The following is a 25,434-nucleotide window of genomic DNA, read 5'->3' on the forward strand; positions in this document are numbered from 1 at the left end:
GTTGGAATGAAGTTTTAGAAGCATAGAACGAGAGTAAAAGATAGAATTAGAGGGTATGCTGGGTACAGCTTGCAAGATGTCGCCTCGCACCGGCTCCATCTTTTCTGAGAAGCAAAAAATGAAGCTCTCCATGTGATCTAACCTTCCAGAATAGCCTGCCATGTGGATCTTTATAAAAGGCCTTACTGAAGTCCATATGGACTACGTCTACCACCCTGTTATCAGCAACCTTCCTGGTCACCTCATCAAAGAACTCTTAACAAATTTGAAAGACATGATCTCCCATGCACAAAACCATGCTGCCTACTCCTAATCAAACCCTGTCTTTCCAAATGCCTGTATATCTTATCCCTCAGAACCCTCTCTCGTAACTTACCCATGTTAGGCTTACCGGTATATAAATTCCAGGATTTTCTTTGCCCTTAAATAAAGGTGCCACATTTGCTGCTACTCCAATCTTCTGGTACCTCACCCGTGGCTAACAATGATGCAAAGAGGGCGGCATGTGGCGCAGTGGATAGCACTGGGACTTGGGCGCTGAGGACCGGGCTTGAATCCCAGTCCTAGGTCACTGTCCGTGTGGTGTTTGCTCATTCGCCCCGTGTCTGCGTGGGTCTCACCCCACAACACAAAAGGATGTGCAGGTTAGGTGGATTGGCCACGCTAAATTGCCCCTTAATTGGAAAACAATGATACGAATATCTCAGCCAGGTCTCCTGCAATTTCTTCTCTAGCCTCACGCTGTGTTCTTGGATATACCTGGTCAGGGCCAGGAGATTTATCCACCTTCATACATTTTATATGTCCATCACCAGCTCTACTGTAATGCGAACGGTCCCCAATATATCGCCACTAACCTTCCCAGGTTCCCAAGTCTTCATATCTTTCTCCACGGTAATAACAGAGGAGAAATACTCACTAAAATCCTTGCCCATCTCCTGTGATTCCACACATATATGTCCACTTTGATCCTTGAGGGATTATATTCTCTCTCGTTCTTTTTCTTTTAATATACTGAAAGAATCCCTTTGGATTCACCTTGATCCTCACCCTATACCTCCTGCTGCCTGCGGAAAGCGGGCAGCATAATCAAAGACTCCTCCCACCCGGCTTACTCACTCTTCCAACTTCTTCCATCGGACAGGAGATGCAGAAGTCTGAGAACCCGAACAAACAGACTCAAAAACAGCTTCTTCCCCGCTGTTACCAGACTCCTAAATGACCATCTTATGGACTGACCTCATTAACACTACATCCCTGTATGCTTCACCCGATGCCAGTGTCATCTAGTTACATCGTGTACCTTGTGTTGCCCTATTATGTATTCTCTTTTATTTTATTTTCATGTACAAAATGATCTGTTGAGCTGCTCGCAGAAAAATACTTTTCACTGTACCTCAATACACGTGACAATAAACAAATCCAAAGCTACCTCATGCCCCCCTTCTTGTCCTCCTAATCTCCTCGAGTATAGTCCTCTGCACGCTTAATTCCAGCTGCGTGTGCCTGAGCCATGCCTCCTTCCTTTCTTCTGGCCAAAACCTCAGTATGTTTTGTCATCCATGTTCCCTACTCCTGCCAGCCTTGACCTTCACCCCAACAGGAGCATATATCCTGAACTCCAGCTATTGCATTTTTACAGGTTAGGTGGATTGGCCATGTTAAATTGCCCTTAGTATACAAAATTGCCCTTAGTGTTGGGTGGGGTTACTGGGTTATTGGGATAGGGGGAGGTGTTGACCTTGGGTAGGGTGCTCTTTCCAAGAGCCAGTGCAGACTCGATGGGCCGAATGGCCTCCTTCTGCACTGTAAATTCTATGACCTTTTACCCTCAAACAAGCTACCCCAATCAGCCCTTGCAAGCTCCTGTCTAATTCCATCAAAATTCGCCTCCCCCCAATTTAGAACTTGCACCTGTGGACCAGTTTTTTCCATTTCCATAAGCATTTTAATATTAATAGAACTATGGTCACTGGTCCCCCACTGTCACCTCAGTCACTTTTTCTGCCCTATTTTCCAAGAGTAGGTCAAGATTTGCCCTTTCCCCAGATACTGCCTGAGGAAACTTTCCTGAACACACTTTTTTTTAAAATATAAATTTAGAGTACCCAATTAATTGTTTCCAATTAAGAGGCAATTTAGTATGGCCAAGCCACCTACATCTTTGGGTTGTGGGGGCGAAACCAACGCAAACAAGGGGAGAATGTGCAAACTCCACACGGACAGTGACCCAGAGCCGGGTTTGAACCTGGGACCTTGGCGCCGTGAAGCAGCAGGGCTAACCCACTGTGCTGCCCTTCATGAACACACTTAACAAATTCCACTTCATCTCAGCCCTTAACACTATGGCAGTCCCAGACTATGTTGGAAAAATTTAAATCCCCTACTATGGCAACCCTATTGTTCTTGCAAGTCTCTCCAATCTCCCTGTATATTTGTTCTTCTAATTCCCGTTGACTATTTGGCCGATAGTACAACCCGATACGGTCACCATCCCCTTCTTTCTTAGTTACACCCACAAAGCCTCGCTGGATGATCCCTCGGTTATTTCATCTCTGACTACTGCCGTGATGCTCTCCTTAATCAAAAAATGCAACTCCCCATCCTCTCTTTCCTCAACCTCTGTCCTGTCTAAAGAACCTGTACCCTGGAACATTAAGCTGCCAGTCCTGTCCCTCCCTTAGCCATGTTTCAGTTATGGCTATAGTATCCCAGTCCCAAGTACTTATCCATGCCCTGAGTTCATCAGCCTTGCCTGTCAGCCCTCATGCATTTGAATAGATGCCTGCCTATCATGTCTGTTCAGTTTGGGGGCAACAGTTGTTAGCACTGCTGTCTCATGGTGCCGAGGTTCAATCCTGGCTCTGGGTCACTGTCCATGTGGAGTTTGCACATTCTCCCCCTGTCTGTGTGGGTTTCGCCCCCACAACGCAAAGATGTGCAGGGTAGGTGGATTGACCACGCTAAATTGCTCCTTAATTGGAAAAAATGAATTGGGTACTCTAAATTTATAAAAAATGTCTGTTCAGCTTGCCGTTGCTGAGTACTGCATTTCCTTGCAGCCTCTCATTTTCAATCTAGTCGACTATGGATAGAGATCTGGCATTCAACCAATGAGGTTCCCATTTCCAGGTGACGAATTACAGCCTGTTGTAAAGTAATGTTTTCTCCCCATTTTTATGGCTTATCTGAGTAAGATTGGCCTGTTGGGAGAGTGTTTGCTGTCAACAAGTGGCCCCTTGTTGCTGAACTGAGGATGTTCTAACTCGCTCACTATGGGGCCTTCTACGATCAGCGCTCAAGAAGGCTGTCTCTCAATTAGACTGGGATGGATTTGAACTTGGGGCCCCTGAGTGAAAAGGAAAGTTTTCCAACTCTGGGTGAAGCTGAGTCCAATTTGCTTGTGGTTTGTAAAAACATGATCAGTGATATATGTTTAAGTGCTGAAGCAGTGACAGATTGACTGCATGCCACTGAGCTTCTTGTCATGGCTTTTGATTGTTTTCTGCTTCTATACTGTCTTCATCAGCCACCTGTGAAATGTGTGGGATGGTCGGAGTGAGAGATGCTTTTTATTCTAAGACAAAGCGATTCTGCAGTGTTTCCTGCTCCAGAAGCTACTCGTCCAACTCGAAAAAAGCCAGCATTTTAGCCAGACTTCAGGTACTGTTTCAATATCCTGTGTGAAATCAGCATTGATACATTTTCTGTCTTTTGTACATCATCTGCCATCTCAAATCTCTTTCCCTCCCAGCTTTCCCTTGATTTCAGTTATAAGGGAGCTCTCCAATCTGGATGAGAGCCAGACTTCTGGCTTGACAGAAATATGTAGACAGCCGTGTGGAGTTTGCACATTCTCCCCGTGTTTGTGGGGGTGAAACCCAAAGATGTGCAGGCTAGGTGGATTGGCCACGTTAAATTGCCCCTTAATTGGGAAAAAATGAATTGGGTACTCTAAATTTATAAAAAAAAAGAAATATGTAGACAGCAGCACATGTTTTTAAATTTGAATGGCTCTCAATTGGCTGGCCTGAAATTTTCTGACAGTTAAGGCAGGTCAGCAGTTGGTTTAGTTTTGCAGTGATATTCACAAACTGTAGCTATAGTTGCAGTTCTTGCACGAAAGCTGCCATACTGATTGTAATTTAAAATGGAATGCAACTACTCTCCTTTTAAAAGTGCTTCGATTATGGTGTGGAGCTTCTAAAATTCATTGCTTACAACTGATGCTTTTGACTGCATATTGCACCATGTCTTTAATATGTGGGTCTGATTACACCATGGTGCAGCTAATCGGCACAATTGCATTTTTAGTAATTTTCAGAGTTTTCACATTAGATTACTTCTAATTTAAGTTGTAGCAGTGTTTCGGTTGGGTTCTCCCCACTCAGATTTTGTGTATGAAAGCCATGCTTTCAACTAGTGACACAGTGGTTAGCACTGTTGCATCACTGCGCCAGAGACCTGGGTTCAATTCTGGCCATGGGTGACTGTCTGTGTGGAGTCTGCACTTTCTCCCCATGTCTGCATGGGTTTCCCCCCACAGTCCAAAGAGGTGCAGGTTAGGTGGATTGGTCATGCTAAATTGTCTTAGTGCCCAGGAATGTGCACGTTAGGTTTTGGGGTTATGGAAGTCAGAGAGGGAGTGGGCATGGGTAGAATGCTCTTTCGAAGGGTCGGTGCAGACTTGATGGACCGAATGGCCTCTTTCTGCACTGTAGGGATTCTAAAGGGCGATGTAACAGATACAGATATGTGTGTGTGTGCTGTTTGCTTCAATTTATTGGTCTGAAATCACTGCAAAAAAACTAAGTGTACCACAGAGTTAAATACTGTCTGTGGATTGTTCCACTGGCTCTTGAAATAAAGTTGTGAAGGTTTGATAGTTTTATTTTTTTGTTGTCTCTGGAAAAAAAAGACATGCGTTGAAGATTTCCATCTTGCACTCATCAGGACAGGTTCACAAGAATACCAATTGCGAAGGGAACAACAATTTATACTGCATGAAGAGAGCACTGATTAGTAGAGGTGTTGCCATGGGCGATGCATCAGAGTCCATTTTGCCAACCAATTGGTGCACTCTTCTCCTCTTCTATGATTGTTGTTTCCTTTACAATTGGTATCCTTGTGAATCTGTCCTGATAAGTGCAAGACAAAAACTTTGACAACATATCTTTTTTTTTAGCAATATTTAAATGATTTAAAAGCAAATTAGTATACATTTTTCTCCCCACACAGTGTTTCGTTAATGCTTTTTGGAGGAGGGGTTGGCATTGTGATGGGCCATGTTTTTGTTTACCAACAAACTAAGAAATCTTTCTCAATTTTGCTAACTGGAATTGGACCGTGTGATCTTGACTTTCAAGTCTATTAATAAGAGGGAATACATATGCACAAATACAGTGGAAAAAAATAACTAATTTAAGCACATTTTTCAAGTGCTAGAACAGACAATTCATTTGTCACTTATGCTTCTTTTCCCTTTCAACAGGGAAAACCTCCAACAAAGAAGGCAAAGGTTTTACAGAAACAGCCTTTAGTGGCTAAACTAGCAGCCTATGCACAGTACCAGGCAAGCCTACAACAGAATCAACCCAAGAGTAAAGCAGGTGACACATCATCTCTAATACCTTGCATCATGCTGAAAACTGCTAGTCAGGGAACAAAACCAGTTTGAACACCTTGGAAAGCTTGGCTGAATTTTTGACCATTTTTATATTTGTTTATATCATTGGTTTTAAGAGCTCAGCTGAAACCTTTGTGTATTGTGAGATTTTGGACATGTGATGTTGTTTGTAAAATAACACCTTCCTTTTCTGTCTTGTTTGCATTGAGTGACCAAAAATAGTGACCCCTGGGCATGAACATGTAGCTCACAGCTGGCTGCATGCCTTTCTGGGTGTATTCGGCTACACGGCTGGCACAAACTTTCAGCTCTCTCTCTCATGTGTGAACATGATCTGAGAAATTTGCTGCTCCTTCCTGTACTGTCACCAAGGCAATCTGGTGGCAAAGTGACAAGATACAGAGGGTCCTTACTGAAAGCTTTAAAAGTTGAGATTTCTATTTACGCACCCTTTTGAATAGCAGCACCTCTTTATAGAATTACATAGAATGTATAGCACAGAAGTAGGTCATTTGGCTTAACTTGTCCTTGCTATGTCCATGTTCTACTCTAACCTCATCTGGTTCGATCAGTATAACCCTGTTTCCTTTGCCCTCAAATGTTTATCATGCTTCCCCTTAAAATCAATATTGTTCATCTCCACTACTTGTGGTAGTGAGTTCCACATTCTCATCATTCCTATGGTAAAGAAGTTTCTTTTAAATTCTCTACTTGATTTCTTGGTGCCTATCTGGCATTAATTTCCCCTTGTTTTGCTCTTTCCCACACGTGGAAACATTCTGTATCTGCTCTATGAAAAACCATCATAATTTTAAATGTCTATATTAAATCATCTATTAAATCATCCTTCAATCTTCTTTCAACAGAAATGAGAGCCAGCGGTTAATTCTCTCCTGACAAAAGCGGGCAGCACGGTGGCACAGTGGGTTAGCACTGCTGCCTCACGGCGCCAAGGTCCCAGGTTCGATCCCGGCTCTGGGTCACTGTCCGTGTGGAGTTTGCACATTCTCCCCGTGTCTGCGTGGGTTTCGCCCCCACAACCCAAAAATGTGCACAGTAGGTGGATTGGCCACGCTAAATTGCCCCTTAATTGGAAAAAATAATTGGGTAATCTAAATTTATTAAAAAAAAATCATTGCTGTAAATGTCTCTTGCACCGGCTCCAGTCCATCTATGTCCTTGTTAGAAAATCATGGCCAGAACTGTACGTGGTACTCAGCGTGATCAAAGCAAGCCTTTTTAAAAAATAAATTTAGAGTGCCCAATTCATTTTTTCCAATTAAGGGGCAATTTAGCGTGGCCAATCCACGTACCCTGCACATCTTTTTGGGTTGTGGGAGCGAAACCCACGCAGACACGGGGAGAATGTGCAAACTCCACACAGACAGTGACCCAGAGCCGGGATTGAACCTGGGAACTCGGCGCCGTGAGACAGCAGTGCTAACCACTGCGCCACCATGCTGCCGACCAAAGCAAGCTTTAATAGATATGCTGTATAACTTCTCAACTTTTTACCTCTACTTTGTAAAGTCAAATGATTGATTTGCTTTTAGTTTCTTATTAACTTGCATATCTATTTATGGTGGTTTGTGTATTTGTGCTCCCTGAACTCTTTGCTCCTCGACCATTTAGATTCTTACTTTCTAAGTAATATGTTTCAAAGTGTAATATCCCTTGGTTATCTGTTGAAACTCTTTTGCCAGTTATACACCTAGTTTGCATGTTTATTAATACCTGATAGTTTGTTGTAGTGGACTATAATTCCCCACAAATTTAGAATTTGTATTTTTGATTCCAAAACCCAAATCATTGCTATAACTTGTGAACAACATTTGCCTCACCACTGTTCTTTTGGGGCTCAACAGTCCACATTCTGCCACTGAATAAGAACACTCCTTGGGAGCTTCTGTTGCTTCCTGTGTGAGCCCAGTCAATAGCTGAACCTTGCAGTTGAATATGATCTCAAGTTTGGCTTCTCGGGACAGGTGGAAGTTCAATCTTCATCTCGCGAGGCAGTGAAGGAACCACAATAGGCCTCTGCACTCCTGGGTGAGCAGAAAGACATTGAGCAAGGGCACCTGCTGAGGACACCTGCTGCAAGCTGCTGATCTTGTGGTAGAAGTTCTTGACTAGTGAGAGGATGGGTTGGCCCCAACTTAAGGATTTCTGCACCTCCAGTCAAATTGGATGTTACATTGAAGTGACCATAATCCAAACTTTGGGATGGGTAAATGTTGAGAAAAGAAGAGAGTGCTGCTTCATGCCCATCAGCGTATACTGTGCCGCTGCTACTTCTGCCCACTATTGTTAATTGAAAGATGTTGCAGCAGTCAGTCTTTTTCACCACTTGTGTAATTTTACAGCAGTCACAGTGGAAGGCTTTGACTGGGGTCAATATGTTTGGAGTAATAAATTTACTGGGGCGCCTGTCAGCTGCTTCAAACACGTGAGTAGAATTTTATTTACTGAATAAAGTTTTGCCAATCACTGCCTAAATGTAGAATTTTCCCAAAGAACTCAATTGTTGTACGAAGATAAATAATTAACTTAAAAGCTCACTTGGGTCACAGGGCTGAGGATAGTGTCATATGGCAGCTCAGAGGGAATCAACTTGTGTTGTACCTCTTCTGGGTGTGTTTGATAGGGACAGTGTAGAGGGAGCTTTACTCTGTATCTAACCCCGTGCTGTACCTGTCCTGGGAGTGTTTGATTGGGACAGTGTCGAGGGAGCTTTACTCTGTATCTAACCCCGTGCTGTACCTGTCCTGAGAGTGTTTGATGGGGACAGTGTAGAGGGAGCTTTACTCTGTATCTAACCCCGTGCTGTACCTGTCCTGGGAGTGTTTGATGGGGGCAGTGTCGAGGGAGCTTTACTCTGTATCTAATCCCGTGCTGTACTGTCCTGGGAGTGTTTGATGGGGCTAGTGTAGAGGGAGCTTTACTTTGTATCTAACCCCTTGCTGACCTGTCCTGGGAGTTTTTGATGGGGACAGTGTAGAAGGAGATTTACTCTGTATCTAACCCTGAGCTCGACCTGTCATGATGGTTTTGCATGGAGTACAGCAGGTTGAGCAGAAACCGGAGCACCTGAAGGAAACCCACATAAACACTGGAGGAATGTGCTAACTCTACCTAGACAGTCACCCAAGGTCGGAAGGTGAAGCAGCAGTGCTAACCACTGTGCCGCCATGCTGCCCTGACTAAGATAGCTAGATTTTGTTGTGCAAGGCACGGGGATCAAAGGCGGGGTTAGGGTTAGGCTGAATGTTTGTAACCCATGCAGTTTCTGACTCAGCCACTTGAGCTTATCTACTCCAGGCATTGATGGCCAGTTTTCTTCGAATACAGATTGTGTTGTAATTCTCTGGAGGGTAGTGCTGTGATTGTAGGATTGTCTCCTACTTAATTACGGTATATTTCTCACGCTAAGACACAATGGTGACTCCATTGGATGTAATTGTTTCCTCTGGAGTCGTAATTGTAAAATACAGTTACAGGAATCTTGAAAGGATATAATCAGTATGTGGCTTAATAAATGGCTGGCAGTCAGTTCATTTATAATAAGACCAGTAATTTCACACAAGCAGATTGAGTATTTAAAACAACTTAAAAATATCCTGTTGAGAAGGTTGCAGTGTAATCAAGTGGACTCTGATGTCATCTGAACCCTTCAATTATTGCTCTGCCTTGTGATCACCCTCCGTCAGTTTAGTTTTTTAAGAAAGACTTGGTATCCCGCGGCAATGGTCATGGACCTGATTTTCCTTCTGTAACTGTTTATTTGTTGCTTTCCACTTTCTAACACTCCCCTCCTCTGTCTTTTCTCTGATGTAATGCGCCTTCTGCACCATTGATCCTTTTTTCCACCCCCCTCCAAACTCGCTGTGATTTCTGTTAATATTCTTTTACTGATTGTGAGAAATGTAGGAATTTTAGATCGTCATAGAGGTTTAAGGATGAAAACAGGCGCTTCGGCCCAACTTATCCATGCCGCCCAGTACATGTACATTGTATTATATGTATTTGGTGCAGTAAGGGTTAAAAGCCTGGGTTAGTGTGTGTGACTGCTGCTGTAATTTTAAAAATAAATCCTGGTTTAAAGGACAATCTTTGGCTGCAAGGGGTAATTAAAGCATCGTAAAAGTTTGAGCTCATGGAATTTTGTGCACATGAAGACAGTTCCCTGGGGAGTAGATAATTAGAGACATTGTGTTTGTCCCTAGTAAGGTGATGTAGTTAATGGGAAGGGTCAGGGGTTGACGCAGTCAAGTGTTGGGTTTCCATTCAGTTAAAGATTTGACTGTGTGCAAAACAGCAGTTAAAAGGTAGTTGATGCAGGCAAGAATCTGCAGCTGGTTGCGGCACTGTAGCGCAATGGTTAGCACTTCTGCATCACGGATACAATCCTGGCCCTGGGTCGCTGTCCATGTGCACATTCTCCCTGTGTCTGTGTAGGTCTCATCCCCACAACCCAGAAGATGAACAAGGTAGGTAGTTTGGCTGCGCTAAATTGCCCCTTGATGGTGAAAAAGGAAAAAAACAGAATCTGCAGCTGGTTCCGAAAGGATCTCTTGCTCAAAGCGGTTTATCCAAGACTTGTCTTTACAATGAGTTTTCCTAGGTTGGCTAACTGTAGTTAAAAGTGGAGTTTGACCTGAGATGGGTTTTGCTTGAGTGGAGATTCAAGATAGCAGTTAGGAGCTAGTGTTTCATGTTATTGTTAAGCATTGTTTAACTGATAATTGTAAGCTATTGTCTTTATGATAATGTTAGTAATACTGTTGTTAGTTTATTTTAATATGCCATATTCCTATTTGTGCATGGTATCACTCCTGGAGCGAAATATCCTATCCTCACAGTCTTAGAAACCTCTGTTTTATTTTATTTCTGTCCGCTATCCGAGCAACTGTTGGGGGTTGGTCCGGGAATTTACAATCACCATTTATGTCTAACCTTGTTAAAGCTCAGTTATGCTTATAACCAGGGCCTAATGGGAAGTGTAGTTTGCTTATTTTGTTTGTCGTCATGTTTTTTTTCATGGTGAAAGAGGCAGACAGCACTGATTTTGTGTATGATCGATACCAGAGGATTATGTCTGGTAACATCTGTAAATAGGGGCAGCACAGTGGTTAGCACTGTTGCTTCACAGCTCCAGGGTCCCAGGTTTGATTCCCACTTGGGTCACTCCTTGCAGAGTCTGCACGTTCTCCCTGTGTCTGCGTGGGTTCCTTCGGGTGCTCTGGTTTCCTTCCACAAGTCCCGAAAAACGAGCTTGTTAGATGAATTGGACAGTCTGAATTCTCCCTCCGTGTAAACGAACAGACGCAGGAGTGAGGCAACTAGTGGATTTTCACAGTAACTTCATTGCAGTGTTAATGTAAGCATACTTGTGACAATCAAAATTATTATTATAAATAAAAGTGACTCAAAAACCAAACCAATGTGCTTTATTGTGCAGACTTGTACCGTCTCGAGCATATACATCTACAAACTTGACTGCAGCATCTATAACATTGCTTTATTTTGTTATCAAACAGGTACCTATGGGGACTCATTGGGCAGACATTGTAGAGGGTGTAAGAGTGGAAGTTCCGAACACTGACTGCAACCTGCCTACCAAGGTGTTCTGGATTGCGGGCATCATAAAGTTAGCAGGTAGAACCAAATGCTTGTTTTGGCAACAGTGATTTTGACGCATTGCTGCATATATTTCTACCTCACTTTACTCTTTTTAAGACACTGGTTAAAGCCTATGTCTTTGGCCAAGCATTTAGTCTTTTAACCGTATATCACCATGTGTGGCTTGGTGTTGTACTTGGGCTTAGAACTGTCCTATGGGGCAGCACGGTGGCGCAGCAGGTTGCATTGCTGCCTCATGACGTCGAAGTCCCAGGTTCGATCCCGGCTCTGGGTCACTGTCCGGTGTGGAGTTTGCATATTTTGTCCATGTTTGTGTGGGTTTTACCCCCACAACCCAAAGATGTGCAGAGTAGGTGGATTGGCCATGCTAAATTGCCCCTGAATTGGAAAAAATTAATTGGGTACTCTAAATTTTTTTTTAAAAGTACTATGAAGAGCCTTGGGACATCTTGTTGCAAATAAATTATTGTTTATATAAGAATTCCTGATGGCTAGGGCAGTGCCTGAGTGGTGATTGTCAGGTTTACAGCCTACTCACTTCCAACAGCGAGTGCTTCATTGAGGGGAGCTCTCCTGCCCTTTGAGAAAAGAATACTTGTCTCCAGTGATTTCGAGTAAATCATTGGGAACAGCTGTAGAGCAGTGTCTGTCCTCTCTCTAGTCTGAAAGCAGAAATGTTGAGAAGTGGAGCTGAAATTGGAGTAATTTAAAAAAAATTGTTTCTACAAACTCCATCTTAAAACAACCCTAACCATATTAGCCGGGGTTGGAACCGGGCGCGGAGGCAGATGTCGTAGCCTTCGCCTCGTTGATCGCCCAAAGGCGGATCCTGTTTGGATGGAGATCAGCCTCTCCACCCTGTGCCCTGGCGTGGCGGGGGGACCTGTTGGAACTCTTGACGCTGGAAAAGATCAAATTTGAATTGAGGGGAAGGATGGAGGGATTCTACAATTCATGGGCGTTATTCATTATGTACTTTCGAGAATTGGATCACATCGCACATTAGGGGGATTGGGGGCTGGGAGGGTTGGGGGGGGGGGGGGAGGGTGTGTGTGTCAATGATGACTATCGGTGATTCCTGATTCCTTTTTGTCATTTGTTTATTTTAACATACGGGCTAATGTCTGGGGTTTGGTGGGATGATGGGATCGTTGTTATTGATATGGAGATTAACATTACATTTGTTACTGATTATTGTTTATTGTTGGGTGTAAATTTGGGAGAAAATGTGATAAAGGAGGAAAATAAAAATATTTTATAAAAAACCAAGCTAACCATTTAAGAAAGCAGTGTATAAAGGTGGTGCTGGTACTGCAGGGCAACAACAGAGGAACTGCAGGTCTCGTGTAAACAGCATGAAATCTTTACAAGTCTTCTCATGAGTCATTTAATTGTCCTTTATTTTTACATTTTTTTTCTCTATAATTATGGCCAAAGATCTGCAGCTTTCCGGGTACAGACTAGAATAGCTCAGATTGTCCATGTCGGCCAAGTCCCAGTAGGTAGCACTCAACCTCTGAGTCAGAAGGTTCTCAGTACTGAGGGAGTGCTGCACTGTCAGAGGATCAGTACTGAGGGAGTGCTGCACTGTCAGAGGGTCAGTACTGTGGGAGTGCTGCACTGTCAGAGGGTCAGTACTGAGGGAGTGCCGCACTGTCAGAGGGTCAGTACTGAGGGAGTGCTGCACTGTCAGAGGGTCAGTACTGTGGGAGTGCTGCACTGTCAGAGGGTCAGTACTGAGGGAGTATAAAGAACAAAGAAAAGCACAGCAAAGGAACAGGCCCTTCGGTCCTCCATGTCTGTGCCGACCACGCTGCCCGTCTAAACGAAAATCTTCTACACTTTCGCGGCCCGTATCCCTGTATTACCATCCTATTCATGTATTTGTCAAGATGCCCCTTAAATGTCACTATCGTCCCTGCTTCCACCACCACCTCCGGCAGCGAGTTCCAGGCACCCACTACCCTCTGTGTAAAAAAACTTGCCTCGTACATCTCTAAACCTTTCCCATCGCACCTTCAACCTATGCCCCCTAGTAATTGACCCCTCTACCCTGGGGAAAAGTCTCTGACTATCCACCATGTCTATGCCCCTGATAGTTTTGTAGAACTCTATCAGGTCGCCCCTCAACCTCCGTCATTCCAGTGAGAACAAACCAAGTTTATTCAACCTCTCCTCATAGCTAATGCCCTCCATACCAGGCAACATCCTGGTAAATCTCTTCGGCACCCTCTCCAAAGCCTCCACATCCTTCTGGTAGTGTGGCGACCAGAATTGAACACTATACTCCAAGTGTGGCCTAACTAAGGTTCTATACAGCTGCAACATGACTTGCCAATTTTTATACTCAAAGCCCCGGCCAATGAAAGCAAACATGTTGTATGCCTTCTTGACTACCTTCTCCACCTGTGTTGCCCCTTTCAGTGACCTGTGGACCTGTACACCTAGATCTCTCTGACTTTCAATACCCTTGAGGGTTCTACCATTCACTGTATATTCCCTACCTGTATTTGATCTTGCAAAAATGCATTACCTCACATTTGTCCAGATTAAACTCCACCTGCCATCTCTCCGCCCAAGTCTCCAAACGATCTAAATCCTGTTGTATCCTCTGACAGTCCCCATCGCTATCCGAAATTCCACCAACCTATGTGTCGTCCACAAACTTACTAATCAGACCAGTTACATTTTCCTCCAAATCATTTATATATACTACGAACAGCAAAGGTCCCAGCACTGATCCCTGCAGAACACCACCAGTCACAGCTCTCCAATCAGAAAAGCACCCTTCCATTGCTACTCTCTGCGTTCTATGACCGAGCCAGTTCTGTATCCACCTTGCCAGCTCACCCCTGATCCCGTGTGACTTCACCTTTTGTACCAGTCTGCCATAGGGGACCTTGTCAAAGGCCTTACTGAAGTCCATATAGACAACATCCACTGCACTGTCCAATGTGCTGCACTGTCAGAGGGTCAGTACTGAGGAAGTTCGGCACTGTCAGAGGGTCAGTACTGAGGGAGTGCCGCACTGTCAGGGGGTCAGTACTGAGGGAGTGCTGCACTGTCAGAGGGTCAGTACTGAGGGAGTGCTGCACTGTCAGAGGGTCAGTACTGAGGGAGTGCTGCACTGTCAGAGGGTCAGTACTGAGGGAGTGCCGCACTGTCAGAGGGTCAGTACTGAGGGAGTGCTGCACTGTCAGAGGGTCAGTACTGAGGGAGTGCCGCATTGTTGGAGCTCACATAATTTGGATGAATATTTTTTTTAAATTTAGAGTTTTATTTTCCAATTATGGCGCAATTTAGCATGGCCAAATCCACCTCGCCTTTGGGTTGTGGGGGTGAGACCCACGCAAACACGGGGAGAAGATGCGAACTCCAGAGGGACAGCGACCTGGAGCTGGGATCGAACCTGGGACCTCAGCGCCGTAAGGCAGCAGTGCGAACCACTGGCCCATTTGGATGAAATGTTAAACTGAGACCCCATCTGCATCCTCGGGTGCTGTAGAAAATCCTCTGGCTTTGTTTTGAAGAAGAGCAGGGGAGTTATCCCTGGTGTCCTGCCCAGTTTTTCTGTCAATCAACATCATAAAAACAGACCTGATCATTATCACATTGCTGTTTGAGGGAGCTTGCTTTGTTTAAATTTGTAGCTGCGTTTCCAAGAGGACAGTGGTGACTTTCTCAAGCTGATATGTATTTGTTAAACCCTTTGCTGTCGCATAACCACCTCCATGATGAGAGAGAGATGATGTAGAACATGTATTTTTTATCGGCTGGTCTGATACTTGCAGCATGGCTGATAGAAGGTTATGGACTCTGGCAAAATGAGTCTGAAGTGGTGTGCAGCTCAAGAGTGGATTATCTCTGGGAAGGGATCTGTGCTTTCTTGTCATAACATGGCTATGAGTGATGTCTTGGCTTGATAGGGTGAGCTGCGAGTTTAAATCTGTGCCTTGCCTTCAGTCAACTAATCCATGTGCAGTGTGTAAATTTCCTGAGAACTGATAAAATATCTTTCTTGGACTCTGATTTTATTCTCTTGCAGGTTACAAGGCTTTGTTGCGATACGAAGGTTTTGACAATGACTCTAGTCTTGACTTCTGGTGCAATATATGTGGTTCTGATGTCCACCCTGTAGGCTGGTGCGCAACAAGTGGCAAGCCATTAGTGACTCCACGCTGTAAGTGTTCAATAGTAAATACTCTATTCAAGGTTGAAAATGTTTGTTTGTCTCTGTCATTCAGAGATTCTCGGATTATCTTGGAATACAAAGAGAGCTTTCAGCTTTTCTCAGCTGTGAGCTATTGTCTTAAACCCCTCTCCCTTGTTTCCTTCACCCCATCTTCAACAGTAGGTGCAAGGTCCTCTTACATGTATTTCTCACTTAATTGGCTGTTCCTGCCACTTTCCTCCTTTTTATTCCCCCCCCCCCCCCCCCCCCCGAGTCCTAAACTTGCATTTTTTCTCCTACTATCTCAGCTGATACTCCCTCCAAGGAGGTCTTGTCAGCGATTATCCACTTCCTGCTCCCTCGACCCTATATCCGCGAAGCTGTTTGTCACCCAATCTCTTCCAGTTCCCCTGTTTGCTGATATTGTGAATTGTTCTTTCTCTCCAGGTCATGCCTTGCCGTTGAAATCTGCTGTCATCAGCCCCTCCTCAATAAATACTTCCGATCCCACTCTCCTTGCAAACCACTACTCCATGTCCCACTTCCCCTTCTTCTTCAAACTCTTTGAATGGGTTCTCACTTCCCAAGCTTGTGTCCATGTTTCATTCCCTCCAGTCAGATTTCCTTCCCTGCAATAGGACTGAAATTACTAAATCATAAATGTAATCTAATGTGACTGTGACAAAGCAAAGTTATTACCCCTCCTTCAAAAGCTGTCTGCAACCTTTGACACAGTTGACCACACCATCCTCCTCCAACACCTCTCCAAAGTCATTCAGCTGGCTGGGGCAGCATTTTATTTCAAGTAACCTCACAGGAGGACGTCCTTTCATGATCTACCCTGGACATTTGGAAACAGTTTCTGTATTTATTCCTTTTTTTTTCTGGAGCTGCAAAACTCTGCATTCCAAGGATCAGACTGATATGGTTGGCTGGAACTTTGACCAATTTCTACTTTTCTTTGGTAAATGGTACACCAGCATTAAGATGCTTTCTCGCAGGGCAGCACGGTGGCGCAGTAGTTAGCATTCCTGCCTACGGCGCCGAGATCCCAGGTTTAATCCTGGCTTCTGGGTCACTGTCCGTGTGGAGTTTGCACATTCTCCCCGTGTTTGTGTGGGTTTCGCCCCCACAAAGATGCGCTGGTTAGATGGATTGGCCACGCTAAATTGCCCCTTCATTGGAAAAAATGAATTGGGTAGGCTAAATGTATTTTTAAAAAAAGATGCTTTATCGCCTTGGTTGATGAAAATGTGCTCATTGGGATGTGTGCGCAAGTTGTGATTCCACCTTCTAGTGTATCCAGATGTCAACACTGCTTCAACTCTTGCTTTCGTAATAGCCATCTTATATTTATCTGTAGGTGTGAATGTATTCTGCTAAATTCATTTGGACTTTGTGGGCGAAAAGTTTAGTCAGAATATGATCCATTTTTCTGTACCAAGTGCTGTGGGTTAATGTTTGCTGTTGTCCTATTGACGTACATCCAGTGTAATTTTTCTCTCATTCTCTTGCAGCTATCCAACATAAATATACAAACTGGAAAGCTTTTCTTGTGAAAAGACTAACTGGCGCCAAGACCCTTCCACCTGATTTCTGCTCCAAGGTAACTTTCTCAGTCTCCGCTCCTTTGCTTTTTTAAAAATATAAATGTAGAGTTCCCAATAATTTTTTTCCAATTAAGGGGCAATTTAGCGTGGCCAATCCACCTACTCTGCACATCTTTGGGTTGTGGGGACGAAACCCACGCGGACACGAGGGGAACGTGCAAACTCCATGCGGACAGTGATCCAGGGCTGCAATTTGAACCCGGGGCCTCAGCGCAGTGGGCAGCAGTGCTAACCACTGCGCCACCATGCTGCCCCTCCTTCAGTCTGTTATAAGCATATTTAACTTCATGCTCCTACCAATGGGAGAGGCCAGCTATTTTTTCTTGGCAAGTGTTGAGTACTGCTTGGGACTGATTGCAGGGGCACCCAGTTGTCCTTCTGAAATCTTTTAGCAGCATTAAACATTGACCACACTTGTTGACAAGTGCACAACCATACAGGATGCAGCTGCTAGGTCTTGTCCTTTCCCATTTGACACTCTTGTCCAGTCCATCTGCATAGCAATCGGGTGCACAAGCCATGGCTGATAGAGATGAGGGGTTGGAGAAACTAGAGTTGGAGATGATGAAACCTATTATCGAACGCTTCCTCCTTGGTAATCGGTCAAGTCCATACACACTGCAGCTCCAACCTCGGGTTTTTGTAAACCTTAGGAATCATTTATTTACTGTATAAAATGCCTGAGCCATTTGGAACTTTACTTGGATGATGTGAGTGAAACTGGCCACAAACTCTGACTTGCTACTCGGACAGGCGGTATTGCAATATAGCTTGGAGGGCAGCTCATGTTACCCACTATTTAAAAAAAGGAGGTTGAATGAAAACCTGGAATTGTAAGCGCCTCGTAGGTAGTGGAGAAAATTCTATAGCCCATGATAAAAAATTTAATAGAGCACTTATAATCTTCATTAGTGTCACAAGAAGGCTTACATTAACACTGCAATGAAGTTACTGTGAAAATCCCCTAGTCGCCACATTCCGGCACCTGTTCGGATACACTTTTAAAAAAATAAATTTAGAGTATCCAATTCTTTTTTTCCAATTAAGGGGCAATTTAGCGTGGCCAATCCACCTACCCTGCACATCTTTGGGTTGTGGGGACGAAACCCACGCAAACATGGAGAATGTGCAAACCCCACGTGGACAGTGACACAGGGCCGGGATCGAACCTGGGACCTCGGCGGCGTGAGGCAGCAGTGCTAATCACTGCACCACCGTGCTGTCCTTACCTGTTCGGGTTCACTGAGGGAGAATTCAGAATGTCCAGTTCACCTAACAAGTACGTCTTTTTGGGACTTAGAAAACAAGTGGCAGGATTGGCCCAAGTCAGCATGGATTTCTGAAGGGAAAATCATGCTTCAAAAATCTGCTGGAATTCTTTGAGGATGTAACTAGTAGAGTTGATGAGGGGGAGCCAGTGGATCTGGTTTGTTTGGACTTTCAGAAGGCTTTCAACAAAGTCTCACATAAGAGATTAGCATGTAAAATTAAAGCACATGAGATTAGGGGTAGTGTATTGAGATGGATAGAAAACTGGTAGGGAGACAGGAAATGGTGGGAATAAATGGGTCTTTTTCTAAATGGCAGGCAAATGACTAGTGGGATACGGCAGGGATCGGTCCTGGAACCCCATCCATTTACAATATATGTTAATAATTTCGATGGGGGGAACTAAATGTAATGTTTCCAAATTTACAGATGGCATGAAACTTAATGGGAGGGTGAGCTGTGAGGAGGATGCAGAGATCCTTCAGTGGAATTTGGATAAGTTGAGTGAGTGGGCAAATGAATTGCAGATGTGTTATAATTTGGAGAAATGTGAGGTTAGCCATTTAGGATTTATCTGAATGGCTTTGGATTTAGAGAGAGGAATGTGCAACAAGATGGTGTCCTCGTGCACCAGTCACTGAAGGTAAACGTGCAGGTACAGCAGGCGGTAAGAGGAAAATGATATGCTAGCCTTAATAGCAAGAAGATTTGAGTAGTGGAGCAGGTGTGTCTTGCAGGGCCTTGGTGAGGCCACACCTGGAGTATAGTGTGCAGTTTTGTTCTCCTTATCTGAGGAAGGATGTTGTTGCTCTAGTGGGAGTGCAGCAAAGGTTTACCAGACTGATTCCTAGCATTGTGAGACTGACATGAAGAGAGGTTGCGTTTGATAGGATTACATTTGTTGGAGTTAAGAATAAGGGGAGAATCTCATAGAAACTTGTAACAGGACTAGACAGGATAGATGCAGGAAGAATGTTCCCGATTGTGGGGGAATCAGAACCAGGGCCACAGTCTGAGGATGTGGGATAGACCATTCAGGACTGAGATCATGAGAATTTCGTCACCCCAAGAGTGGTGAGCCTTTGGAATTCTCTACCACAGAAAGTAGTTGAGATCAAAACATTGTTCAAGATGAAGTTAGATATAGCTCTTGGGGCTTAAGGGATCAAAGGATGGTGGGGAGGGGGTGCGGGGGGCTGATGGTAGGATGGGGTGAGGACAGGGAGGTAGGAACAGGTTATTGAGTTGGAATGTCAGCCATGATAATGAATGGCAGAGCGGGCTGGAAAGACTGAACGGCCGCCTTCTGTTTTCTATGTTTCTATTTTGTATCACTGTGCTTCAAAATGCGGACAATGCCAACCACTTGCCTTTATTAAGATCTAGCTATCTTGCAGGTTGTTGAAAGCATGCAGTATCCTTTCAAAACTGCCATGCGTGTCGAAGTTGTTGATAAAACGCACCTCTGCCGAACCAGGATAGCAGTGGTTGAAAGTATAGTGGGAGGTCGGTTACGTCTCATCTATGAAGAGTGTGATGATGGGACTGATGATTTCTGGTGTCATATGCTGAGCCCCCTCATTCACCCAATTGGTTGGTCTCGAAGTATTGGACACAGATTCAAACGGACAGGTAAGTGGAGAGTTGAGAATTTTGGTGTTTTCATATGAACGTCTGGACAAAATAGGTTCATGCTTGGCTCTGGTTCCCTTTTATGATCAAGTAGCATGACAGTTCTGTACCCTATCTATTGAAGGGCAGCTGCATGCGCAAGACAGTGGGGGGGGTGGGTGTGTGTGTGTGTGTGTGTCATGGTAGCTGGTGGTTAAAGAAAGTTGTTTGTCATTGAAAAGTGAACAGGTTTGTGTGTTTCCTGTTTCCCTTGAGAGCTCTATCCTGAGAGGATCGAATCAGAACTTAAATACAAACAGTAAATGTTGTAGCCCATCAATCTGCAAGAGGGAACTGCGCAGACCCTGTACAGCAGCATAGTGGTTATGTTACTGGGTCAGTAATCCAGACGCTTGCATTCATGATCAGGAGTGGCAACTGGGGAATTTACATGTTTTAATTATATAAAGTTGGAATTAGAAAGCTAGTACTATTGGTTTGTCATGAAAACTCGTCTATTTGAAACCTCCTGCCCCCCCCCCCGAAACAACTAATGGTGGCCAACTCCTTCAAATAAACAATAAGTGTCTGTCATCTCTGTTAGAAACCCTCGATTGCTCCCTCTTGGTGTACTTGACTTTCTCAAAGTATAGGGTCTCCCAGCCACACCAAGGCACTGGAATGAAGACCTCCACCCCAGTAATACTCTCCTCTGGGCAATCAGCGAGGCGAAGACCAGTATATCTGTCCCTGCCCCCAACTGCAGCCCTGGCGAGTCTGACATCCCAAATATGGTCAATAAAGGACAGTTCTCCAGATTAATCTTCAGAATCACTGATATGGTGCTCAAGAAGGAGACCCATGAGCTTGGGACAAAACCAGAAGATGTGCGTGTGGTTAGTGTCCTACACCACTGCAAAGTAATGACTCATCTGGACTTGGTCAGATGCACCCTGAAAACAACCTTAAGTTGGATCAAGCCAAGCCTCGAGGACGAGGAGTTCACCCTGCAAAGGGCCTCACTCCCCACCTCATCATCTAATATGGGTCCCACTCTTCCCACCCAGCCTTAACCTCCTCCGCTGACACCAAATCTTCTGACTAAATCTGTCCATAAATACCGGCCCTGTGAGCGAAAGAATCCTCTCTGTTAGAGGCAACACGGGGAATGCCGGGAAAATCCGTTTTAACTTGAATTTGAAGATATCTGAATTACTCTGAACCCAAAAACCCCATCAATTCCTCTGGACTGGCAAACCGCCCCTCCAGGAACAAATCGGCTACTCTCTCCAGCCCCGTGCATTCCCACCTCCAAATGTGCCATTCAATCTCACAGGTTCGGCCAGATGGGACCAGCTTCAGCACTGATCCCAGTTTAAAATGTTGTCAAGATTATTTCCTTATTTTCAAAGTGGAAATAACCACTGGATTTGACGAGTACTTTGTCGGTGAGAACGGGAACGAGGCCGTCACTAATGCCCTAAACATAACCACGAAGCTCCTGGATCACTGCACCAACCAACATCACCTCTGCATTAGCTGCCCAGTAATAAAATATCAGGTTTGGCAGTGCTAGGCCACCCGACTGTCTATCCCTTTGAAGGATTGCCCTATGAATCTTTGGGTGAGGTGACTGGGTTACGGGGATAGGGTGGAGGTGTGGGCTTAAGTGGGGTGCACTTCCCAAGGGCCGGTGCAGACTTGATGGGCTGAATGGCCTCCTGCACTTTAGATTCTATGATGATGAGACTAATGCAGAACTTTCACCTGGTTTTTATTTGGGTTGGACTCTGCATCCAGATTTAGTGTTAATGCCTCCTGCTTAGCTTGACTGTGTTCCTTTTTATATATTCAATTACTTTTGCAACCTTTCTTTATATTTAGATGGTTCAAAGAAGCAGGAAGGACAGTGTGATGCTACGCCACAATTATTTGCTAAGGTAAGCTAGAAATGAGACTGTACCCTTAATAGGGCAATGTGAGGTTTTTCAGGTAAAAATGGTTCATTTTGTTTTGGGTGATGTAAAATCCTGAGACTCCTGTGCTGCTTGGCTCCATAAAGATTTCTGGTTTTCTCATCAGCAGTTCAGATTTAGATGCTGCATTTGTCTTCTTAAAAACTGCCAGAACACCTCTGCTTCCGAGTTACTTTGACTCAGTGCTTATTGCTTCATGCAGCAGGGAACTGTAATAAATACTATTTAATCATGCAACATGACTGAATCAGCAGTGTGGGACTGGCTACATTCGATAAAGATGATTTACTAGCAAAGACTCAACACATTTGTGGTCAAATTAATATCTCTATTGCACAGTACTGTATATACAGGACTTCGAGTTAGTCTCATTCTGGAAAAAGCTACATAAATCTATCCATGTGTAAAAACCGGTCTGGGAGTATCGCTACAATATTTTTTCTAGAGTCTAACTTATGGAATATGCAAGCCTAATTGGGAACCGTTTTCTCTTGGATTGAAAAGGCATGTTTCCATTACATGGGCTCCATACGAATCATTGAAATCTGCCCGTTTATCATAACATTGAGGAAAAGAGCTTCCTAACTTCCGATCTTGTTCCAGGATTAATTGTTTCAGAGTCAACTTTTGTATCAACATTGTGACAACTCCTTCCTTGAGCCTGTTTGTGCAGCAGCAGCATGCCCATTGGTAGTTCAATTCTGTAGAAACCTTGGAGGGTTCTCATCATCTTTGTCTATAGAATCCATGCTGATATGTTCTTGCATTCATCTGATAGCTTCCTGAAACCATTCCATTCTGATCCAGTGAAGCTTCATTTTTTGCACAAATAGCTTTCAGTGATAAGTGTCAATGTCAAGTTGTATCATTTAGCTGTCCTTGTTGCTTTGCCACATGTAACCAACTCCATCTTGAAATGAAAATCGCTTATTGCCACAAGTAGGCTTCAAATGAAGTTACTGTGAAAAGCCCCTAGTCGCCACATTCCAGCGCCTGTTCGGGGAGGCTGGTGCGGGAATTGAACCATGCTGCTGGCCTGCCTTGGTCTGCTTTCAAAGCCAGCTGTTTAGCCCTGTGCTAAACCAGCCCCATCTCTTCCCATTTGAATGTGGTTAGTCATTAATTGGCCTTGAGGTGGCCGAGCAGTTGTTTTGTGCAGTGGTTCAGGATGGCAGCTCGCCATTGCTCAAGGTAACAAAGGATGCGGGATATATGCTAGCCTTGCAATGCTCACATCCTGAGACAATTGTTTAAAACTAGTTTGCGGGTCATTGTGACCATACTGAATCTCTTAATCTTCAGGTGAAGGACGTAGACCAGACTGGAGACTGGTACCAGGAGGGGATGAAACTGGAAGCAATCGATCCACTGAATCTCTCTGCAATTTGTGTGGCCACTGTCAGAAAGGTAATTTGTGCTTAGATTTGCCAGTTTCTGCCTTGTCCACAGACTCACCGTCATCTTGCTGCCAACCTGAAATTGTTTCTTAAAACATGCAACATTAATCCTTCGCACCATCCATTTATGAAAGGTGTGGTTAAAATAGTTATACTCACTTAACCGGTTACACCTGCTGTGCTGAATCATAGAATTTACAGTGCAGAAGGAGACCATTTGGCCCATCGAGTCTGCACCGGCCCTTGGAAAGAGTACCCCACCCAAACCCACGCCTCCACCCCATCCCAGTAACCCCACCTACCCTTTTTTGGACACTAAGGGCAATTTGTCATGGCCAATCCACCTAACCTGCACATCTTTGGAAAGTGGGAGGAAACCGGAGCACCCAGAGGAAACCCACGCAGACACGGGGAGAACGTGCAGACATAGACAGTGACCCAAGCCGGGAATTGAACCTGGGACACTGGAACTGTGAAGCAACTGTGATAACCACTGTGCCACATTGCTGTTCCTTGGGGTATTCTTTCAGATTGCAGATATGAAATACGATCATTCCATTTAATCTGTTGTATGTAAAAGTGTTCCCCCTCTTTTTTGCTGAGTGAAAGATATCTTTTCCTTTGTGTTCAGATGCATTTCCCAGTTGATGGGACCCCTTTTTACCCCTCCCTACCCATCCCCCGTGACGAACATTTCCTCAAATGGGTTTTGCCCGCACAACCCAAAGATGTGCAGGTTAGGTGTGACCATCCTAAATTGTTGCTTACTTGGAAAAATGTTTTTTAAAAAAAAGAGTTCCTCAAACATTGTCATGAACACCCCCTACCGTGTCTCATAACATAAGAACTAGGAGCAGGAGTAGGCCATCTGGCCCCTCGAGCCTGCTCCACCATTCAATGAGATCATGGCTGATCTTTTGTGGACTCAGCTCCACTTTCTGGCCTGAATACCATAACCCTTAATCCCTTTATTCTTCAAAAAACTATCTATCTTTACCTTAAAAATATTTAATGAAGGAGCCTCAACTGCTTCACTGGGCCCTCCGCCGACCCCCTCAACCAAACAAAGTCATGCAGGTTCCCCAGCCAGGCCGCCACCCCCAGTGGCGTATCTGACACACAACCATCCTCGCTATTGCCTTTGCAAACCATTGCTACAGAAATGCTTCGACTCCACTCCAAGTTGAATTTGTTAGTTTGGTTCCCCTGATTGACACAGGGAGGTAAAATCATCACTTGTGGGCATTCTTTTGCCCTCAGCTGCTTTTCTCATCTCCTGACTTGCTGCATCTATCCTCTTTCTCAGGTTTTGGCCGACGGCTACCTGATGATTGGCATCGATGGCTCAGAGGCAGCAGATGGTTCAGACTGGTTTTGCTACCACTCCACTTCTCCATCAGTCTTTCCCGTGGGGTTCTGTGAAATTAACAAGATTGAACTCACTCCTCCCAGAGGTAATGTCGTTCTCACTGGCTATTTGTAATTAGGGTTAGGATAGGATTCTACCTATCTTCAGAGGGGCTTGAAACATGTTGAGCTTTGGTTGATACATTTCATGGTGGGGTCTGACGCCCACAGTCTGCTTTTTGTTCCATTAATGTTCGCTTTGACAAAGAGTCACCAAACTAGAAACGTTTGCTCCCTTTTCTCTCCACAGATGCTGCCAGATCTGCTGAGATTGTCCAGTATATGCTGTTTTTGTTCTGTTCCATTAAGTTCAACTCCTCATGTGAGCAGTTTTGGGTCCCGTATCTAAGGAAAGCTGTGCTGGCCGTGGGAAGGGTCCAGAGGAGGTTCACAAGAATGATCCCTGGAATGAAGAACTTGTCGTATGAGGAACGGTTGAGGACTCTGGGTCTGTACTCGTTGGAGTTTAGAAGGATGAGGGGGGATCTTAATGAAAGTTACAGGATACTGCGAGGCCTGGATAGAGTGGATGTGGAGAGGATGTTTCCACTTCGAGGAACAACTAGAACCAGAGGACACCATCTCAGACTAAAGGGCCTTTACAACAGAGATGAGGAGGAATTTCTTCAGCCAGAGGGTGGTGAATCTGTGGAACTCTTTGCCGCAGAAGGCTGTGGAGGCCAAATCACTGAGTGTCTTGAAGACAGAGATAGATAGGTTCTTGATT

General features: G+C 44.5%; 1 protein-coding gene across 7 annotated transcripts in view; it reads left to right on the forward strand.

Moving 5' to 3' along the window:
• Window positions 1-25,434, forward strand: part of mbtd1 (mbt domain containing 1) — a 232,280-nt gene that overhangs the window by 178,060 nt on the left and 28,786 nt on the right. For all 7 annotated transcript variants that reach the window (XM_038776647.1, XM_038776644.1, XM_038776649.1 and 4 more), the window contains exons 3-12: window positions 3,530-3,663; window positions 5,492-5,609; window positions 7,990-8,072; window positions 11,164-11,281; window positions 15,312-15,446; window positions 16,955-17,043; window positions 19,714-19,948; window positions 21,812-21,867; window positions 23,206-23,310; window positions 24,607-24,754. In XM_038776647.1, the coding sequence (XP_038632575.1) occupies window positions 3,530-3,663; window positions 5,492-5,609; window positions 7,990-8,072; window positions 11,164-11,281; window positions 15,312-15,446; window positions 16,955-17,043; window positions 19,714-19,948; window positions 21,812-21,867; window positions 23,206-23,310; window positions 24,607-24,754 (1,221 nt within the window). The remainder of the gene's footprint in view (window positions 1-3,529; window positions 3,664-5,491; window positions 5,610-7,989; window positions 8,073-11,163; window positions 11,282-15,311; window positions 15,447-16,954; window positions 17,044-19,713; window positions 19,949-21,811; window positions 21,868-23,205; window positions 23,311-24,606; window positions 24,755-25,434) is intronic.

The sequence above is a fragment of the Scyliorhinus canicula genome, chromosome 18, assembly GCF_902713615.1.
Source record: "Scyliorhinus canicula chromosome 18, sScyCan1.1, whole genome shotgun sequence".
Taxonomy (NCBI): Eukaryota; Metazoa; Chordata; class Chondrichthyes; order Carcharhiniformes; family Scyliorhinidae; genus Scyliorhinus; species Scyliorhinus canicula.